The sequence below is a fragment of the Mesoplodon mirus genome, assembly GCF_964341445.2.
Source record: "Mesoplodon mirus genome assembly, chromosome: 4".
Lineage (NCBI taxonomy): Eukaryota > Metazoa > Chordata > Mammalia > Artiodactyla > Ziphiidae > Mesoplodon > Mesoplodon mirus.
The window spans coordinates 63,721,175-63,728,618 of NC_138979.1; the positions used below are offsets into that span (position 1 = coordinate 63,721,175).

Below are 7,444 nucleotides of genomic sequence, written 5' to 3' on the forward strand. Positions count from 1 at the left end.
TTGAGTCAGGATGCAGGGATGACTAAGGAACTGGACATTTGGGCCTTCCCCTGGCCTGCTCGGCTCTCCACATGAGCCCGATGCATAGCTGAAGGATTGAAGAAGGGGGAGGAGAGGAAGTAAGACAGGGCAGAAGCTTCCAGACCAGACTTCTCAGAAAGTGGGGGCTGCTCTTGGGTTTTTTCCCATCTCAAAGCCAGACTACCACAGCCTTAGACCTCTTTTTAGCAAAACCATGTGCACCCTTGGTCCAGCCAAGGTCATTCAGGCATGAATTCATCAACCATTTGTTAGATCCTTAACCTGTGCCAAGCAGTAAAGCACCCCAAAAGATTATCACTATTCATCTTGCTAAGGGTTCTAGTTGAGGTAGTTGCATTGTCAGGGGAAGAGTCATAGAGAAGCATGGTTTGCACTCTGCCTCAAAGAGTGGCTTGGAAATAGGCAAGGCAAGGGTTCTTCTGGGAGAGGGAACCACAAGTACAAAGCCATGGAAACACGACAGTGTCTGGAGTGCGTGGGACATGAGGAAGCTGTTGTGGGCTGTGAGACTGGAGGGTGAGATGGGGCCTAGATTCTGGAGGGCCTGAACGCCAGAATACAGGGTATAGACTTCATCATAGAGTAATAGGAAGCTAAGGAAGATCTTTGAGCAGCAGTAGGATGTCATCTGACCTATATGTTGGAAGGGTCTCTCTAGATATGAATAAGAGGAACCCAAGGGAAAAAATTAAGTGCAGAAAGACCAGGTTTCAGGCTAACAAGAGTGAACCCACAGCCTATCCACTGAGCCATAGGCAGGGCTCTATTTAATACTAAAATCCCTGCCAGAGTGGCTGTGAATCTGCCTGCCAATGCAGAGGACACGGGTTCGATCCCCTGGTCGAGGAAGATCCCACATGCCGCGGAGCAACTAAGTTTCTGTGCCACAACTACTGAGCCTGTGCTGTAGAGCCTGTGAGCCAGAGCTACTGAAGCCCACGCACCTAGAGCTCGTGCTTCGCAACAAGAGAAGCCACCGCAATGAGAAGCCCGTGCACTGCATCGAAGAGTAGCTCCCACTCCCGCAACTAGAGAAAGCCCGCGGGCAGCAACGAAGACCCAACGCAGCCAAAAATAAATAAATAAATAGATAGATAGACAAAAGAATGGTACTACATCCATAAATAAATAAATAAATAAATAAATAAATAAATAAAATCCCTGCCAGAATTTTTAAAAAATCTTTATCACTGGCTCCCCTCCTCTGACGTCACAACTTGCTTTTAGATTAACCCTCTGACACCATTTTCTGGAGACTGAATCATGGCCCCAATGAGGATTAACACTTGGGCCCTTCTTGGCTGGCAGACAGACTCAGAGCTTCAAACCCCACCGCAGCTGCAAGACCACATGGCTTGTCATAAATGAGGCCTACGATATGCAGGGGAGGCAGCAAGCCCCCTTGGAGGGACCCGTTGAAACTCCTTCAGCTGAAGAGATAAGAACATACAACTGCAGCCACAGGAAATGACAAAGCAGCGACTGATGGGGGATCCGCTGCACAGGGCTTATTATGGCACTTGCCAGCGGGCGAGACACCCTTATCAGGGAGAAAATTGCATCAGGCCTCCTGAATTACTAGCGATTGGAAGCAGATTTCTTGGGACGCACTTTGTTAGATACCTAATGAGCAGGATACAGGCGGGCAGAGCCCAAAGCCAGCGGGGCGGGGGACAAATGTCTTTGTTAAACAGAATTTGTCAGTTTCCGCTCCAGGCTCCCTGGGGAGGGTTCAGGGCCAGCTAATTGAATTAAGAGCCTGTGCGCTCCAGCAAGAAGGCTCAGGGCGGGGCGAGAGGCAGGCAGGCCGCAAGACGGGCACTTTCAGCACCGAGGACAGCAGCTGCAGCTCGGCTAGTCTGTAATTGCCAGGGCAGGCTGGAACAGTTGCATTTTGCATGATCAGGGACCTAGGGGATGGACTGGGTAGGAGGGAGGCAGAAGATGTTAGAGGAGGAGGGGGAAACAGGTGACCCAAGAATCCTCGAACCTGTTATGCTATTGGCCTGGTCTGTCTCAACAGACCCTCTGCAGGCAACAGTGAGGGCTGAGAAGGAAGAAGAAGGGGTGTCTTCTCCCCACCATCCACTCATGTGGTGTGGGACAGCTGCAGCAGGACAAGGAACAGTGGGCTGGGCGCTGAGTCTGAGCCAGTGCGCGGTCATGCATCACTTTGAGCTTTCAAAGTAGGTCTCCTAATTACAGTCCTAATGAAGCAGGATGTGCTGTAGCCACGGAGCCACAGAGTGAGGGGCCACTTGTCAGCCCCAAGCTGCCTCTGCAGGCAGGGCAAAGCCTGCCAAATAGAAAAGCAAATAAGCAGGCTTGTGGGGTGAGCCAGAAGCCTCCTCCCCCACCTGGAGGAAGGCGGGAGAGCAAGGCAAGTCTGGGCCCGAATACGGAAGAGCTAGTCCCCAGAGTTCCCCCCTCTTTCCATCCCCATTTTAGCATTGTTTCTCCCCCATTCTCCACCCTGACCCACCGCTTCCAGCAGCCTAGCTCCTCCCTGTAGTCTCAGACAAGGTCCCTCCCATGAGGAGCAAGGAGAGGGGGGCACAAGCCCCTCCCCAAAATGTAGGCAGACTGAAGCTGATGAGTCTGGACAGGTAATGTAAGGGAACAATAGAGAGAATTTAAGCACTATGTGAAGCACTGTGGTCCTCCTGGGACCCTTACCTCACATGACTAGAACAACTGCCTCTGACCTTCCCTTTGGGGCCTGCATTATGTGCAAGTGTAAAGATTTTTCTATAAAAGTCACCCACCCATCTTACCCCAGACTCCAGGCTGGGATGGATCCTGGCAAAGTTCACTGGGAGACCTGCAGGGGTGAGGGCTGGAGAGGTACTCTCGTGAAGCAGCTGTGGAAGCAGGTATAAGCCAGAGCCAGCCATGGAGAGGGCAGAGCAGGACCACTGAGTCTGGCAGAAGCTACAGGAAGAGCAGCTGGGGGTCAGGAGGGGGTGGGATGGGCGGAATAGACTGAAGTCCATAGATACTCTGCCTTGCCTTTCCTTCTTCTTGGAACAACACTTCTGTCCACTGGAGACTCATGGGGTGGTCTGGACTGAGGGGTCCGTCTCATTTTTATTTCATCTTTGTGATGAAATTAAATTAATTATACATAATAAATTTCAGAATCCACATAAAATTAGTGAGTGCCCAGTTCTGATCAGGGGCCCAGTAAGTGTCAGCTCTGGGTCACTGAGCTGACCCACTTGGTACTGGGGCCATGCAGGGTGGATGTCAGGGTGACAGGCTGTGGAGGAAGAGACTCTCTCAACAGTGTGTCCCTGCTTTCAGAACTGATGAGGGCGCCTCTGGAGAATTCTCCCTTGATTTCATTACTTCTACTTCCTCCCCTAACTGGATTAGATGGCAGTCTATGAAATCCAGGGCATCAAGATTGGCTTTCTGCCTGGAAATGAGGAGAAATGTCATTACACGTCCTGAATCAGCATCTCACCCCAGCCCCAGGGGCCACCTGGTCAATGGCGAGTCGGTCTTTGCCTTGGCTAGTTATTTCTTCCTTCCCTCTCTCCTACATCCATCTACCCAGCCATCCATCTAATACACATTCTGTAGTTTTTCTGCTACAGCCAATTGTGTTCAGCTGTTCTGAACAGGAGACAGATGTGGTGCTTTTTCTTATCTAAAACACACAGACAACTAGAAAACCCCAAACCATCTGACTCAGATGCTGTACAGAGGGCATGTTCAGTGGGGAGCCTCCGAATGAATGAAAGTTACTGAGAGGAGCAGGTGAGAGAGACAGCCAGGTCTAATACCCAGGGACAACACAGCCCCAGAAGTCTTGGTTATAAAGTGCAGTCAGTGCCAAAGTCAGCCTCAGAGCCATCCAATGCGTCACTCTTCCCACCCCAGGAGTCTTCATATAGCAGCTTTCTCCTGGTACCTATTTGATGGTAGAGGGAGGGGCGGATGAGGCCCAGACTGGACTGGATACCTCTGTACTTGTATGAATGTCCCTTAATCTATTGATGCAAGACTGAAAATGCTTTTTGTTAATGAATTTCTGCACACCAAATTTATTTTTAAAGGGTAGTTATTTAAAGGATCCTAGTGGTTTTTCATATAGAGCTTCCACTTAAAGAGAGGCCCACCTGCACTCATTCTCTCTGTTTGTTCAGGGTCAGACATTTGGGCACTTCTAACCCTGAGCACATCTGTCTTGGTTGGCACTGTGCCCACTGTTCTATTTGCTTCTTTCTAGCACAACACTCTAGACAGTGGAATATTTGTCTACTGTATGGCCAAGACAGGATTCCAACAGCTGATGTAGAGTGGAAGCGGGTCATCTTTGAGGTCCCTACAAACTTGAGTCTGCATGATTCTTTGAAGAATGGGCATGTTTTGGGGGCTAACCATGGATTTCCAGCAGAGCTTTCAAATAACCTCTCCCCAGTGGGAGTATAAGACATGTCCCTAAGCCCGAGGAACTTAAAGTTTTCTCAGAAAAACAATAATGGCAAATAAGCCTGGAATTAGAGGACAGTGTGAGAGCAGAGAGAACCAACTGCTGGGCTGGGAGAACCTGGAAAAGCTTTGAGCAAGTGTGGGTGGAGGCCCTGAAGCCTTCCTGGAAGGGCTGGTATTTGAGTGGGGTTAAATTCTAAACAAGCAGAGATGAGAGTGGCAGTCATGTCAAGAGAGGAAGAAGAGAATTAGGAAAAAGAACATGGATGGAGAAAGAGTCCCATCAGAGTAGAGAGAGAAGAGACACTGTTTAATGGTTGAGAAGATGAGAGGATGGATGACAAGGAGACGGAATGGAAAGCAAGTCTACACAGCAAAGGGTGTCAAAGGAACATGGAGATTTTCGAATCTGTTGTTACTGCACCAAGGGTGGGGGTCATAGATGGCACGGTTTGTTTATTCTTTCAACAAATATTTCTTGAGTACCTACAATGAGGCAGACACTAGGGATAAATGAGTTCCCAGCTTACAGGTAATTTGCATTTGAGTGTGGAGAGTGGAGGAGCAAGGCAGACAGTCCACAAGTAAACACATTTTTTGGAAATGAATTTTCTGGTAGAGTAAGTACTGTGAACACAGTAAAATGGGATAATGTGAATAGAGTATATTGGAGGAGGGGTTACTCTAGGTGGGGTGAGCCTCTATCTCAAAGGCAAGGCCTCTCTGAGAAGATCACATCTGGGCTGAGACCTGAATGATGAGAAGGGGACAGGCATGTAAAGACTCGTGAGGCTCTCTGGGTAGAGAGAACAGCAGATAAAAAGGTCCTGAGGCAGGAAAGAGCTCGGCTTGTTGGAGAAAAGGCAAGGACAGTGTGGTTAGAGCACAGTGAGCAAGGGGGCAGGTGGTGGGAGGTAGACAGGGCCCAGGCAGGCAGGGCCTCCTGAGTCATGAGGAGGAGCGGCTTGGGGATGTAGAAAGGCACACTGATGGTAGAAAGGCAGAGAGCAATGTCTCTGCACCTTCTCTTCCCAGAGGCCGGAAAACTTCTTGACACCAAATAACAGCAAGGTTCTGCCCATCCTGGACCCCAAGATCTTAGACGAGAAGCTAGGTACCATCTGTGAGTCCTGGTCCAAGGCCACAGTGAGCTCCACAATTGGCTCCAACACATCCACTTCTCAGGAAGCAGAAGAAGAGCCTCAGGTGCCCAAGATGTCCCAATCAGTGGTGAGTGTCTCCCCTCCAGGGCCAGAGTGGGGATGGGGCCTGGAGAAGGGACTTGCCTGCCACCTGTGAGCTGTTCACTCCTTGGGTGGCGAGTGGACCTTCGCTTTAGGCACACTCTATATATGAGTCACCCTAAACTGGTGGAGGGTGTGGAGTCTTCATCTTACAGAGTTTCTTCACCTTTGAATGGAACTTTTAGGTGATTTCTTTCAAAACAACCCCTGCAACACTTGTAAGACTGGGTTCCTCTGACTCAAGTAGCCATCAACTAAGAACTTCCTCGAGAGCTTGTCCTCTGGGTAGTGGGAAGCCCCAGAAAGATTAGTTTTAACTTTTGAAAGAGGAAAGTAGGACTCAAAGCAAAGAGGATATTGTCTTTGGTCACAGAGTCTCTACTCTTGATTGTGGGAGTTGGTCTGGTTTCCCATTACCAGTTGACAAGATGCTGGGAGAGGGATGGTGCAGGCAGCCAGCCGAGGTGATGCCTTAATTTGTTGAAGGCTCAGTGCTGAGTCCTAGCCCCTTGATGCAGAAAGCTCCAGGACAAGCCACCAGAAAGACAGTCCAGTCAAAGGCTCCAATTGAAGTCCTGTCCCAACCACCATGGGTGAATTCACATGTGACTTCTTCCCTTCTTCCACAGCAGATCCCATGGGGAACGCTGCTCCGGAAGATCCTGAGAAAAGGCCGGAGCCAAGGCCACCGAGCCATAGGGAAGCCCTGGGCCTCCTCCTCCCAGGACCTGACCCTCTCCACCGACAGCCTTTGCATCTTCCCCTGGCACTTCTGCACCTTCCTGGAACATGTCCCATCGGACGAATAGGAAAGGTGCTGTCTGCTGGGTGTGCCCAGGATGCTCCCACATGGAGCACCCCTGCCCACCCCTAGTGGGACCCTCCCTGGCAGGTCCAGAGCACTCCGAGGCCATCTTCTACACTCACTCCTCTCACCTCTGCCCCTCGGGAAGGCGGCTCCCGGGCCTGACCTGCCAGCTCAGCCATCAGTTGGGTTGAAAGTAAAGATTGAGACCTGCCATTGGAGACTTTGAATAAACCAATGCCTGCTGCCTCCACAGCCTGGCCTCATGACGCCCCTCTTGTGCCTCTGAGCAGAGGTAGTGCAGGCGAGAAAGAAGGAGGGGTAAAGGCCAGGGAAGGAAGGAAAAGGGAAGGCACCATGGAAGGGGAAAGGCAGACAAGAAGGAAGGGGAAAGACAAAGGCATCCCTCCCTGGTCACAACCCTGCAGAGAGCTCAGGGCTCTCTCCTCCCCTCACCCCTCCAGCTCCAGGAGCCTTCCCTGGGATGCCGAGCCAGCCAAGCCTCAGGCATCACCCAGGGAGGCCCTCACCTCATCGCCAGATGCAGATCTCATACTACCCCGGGGAGTAGGATGACCCTCTCATCTCAGCCATTCGTTGCTGGCCCCACTCCTGGTACCGTGCATGGCAGGCCCTCTCTGGTTTGGAGTCCAGTGAACATTTCTGCTTGGCAAAGGATCCAAGGTCTGAGTGGAGGTCAATGGGTCTCAGGGTCTGGATTATTTGAGAGAAATTAGAGATGACTTAATATTATATATTTGCTTGGGGAGGTAAGATGTAGAAAGGGCTGTCATCGGCTGAGTTGGAATCTTCATTCTGCTTATAAAATGCAATGGTGATATTGTTGATGGTGATAATGGGGGAAAGAAGGAGAAAAAAGCAGAGCTGAGGGGGAAGGGCCTGGACATATAGGATG

The 7,444-nt window shown here is 50.6% G+C and overlaps 1 protein-coding gene across 1 annotated transcript in view; it reads left to right on the forward strand.

Annotated features, from left to right (window-relative positions):
- LOC309802853 (coiled-coil domain-containing protein 33-like) overlaps positions 1–6,532 on the forward strand; it is a gene marked incomplete at both ends in the record, with an annotated part of 72,309 nt that extends 65,777 nt beyond the window's left edge. Inside the window, 2 exon segments of the mRNA XM_082618740.1 lie at positions 5,515–5,709; positions 6,353–6,532. Coding sequence (XP_082474866.1) covers positions 5,515–5,709; positions 6,353–6,532 — 375 coding nt within the window.
- Positions 6,533–7,444: the final 912 nt, after the last annotated feature.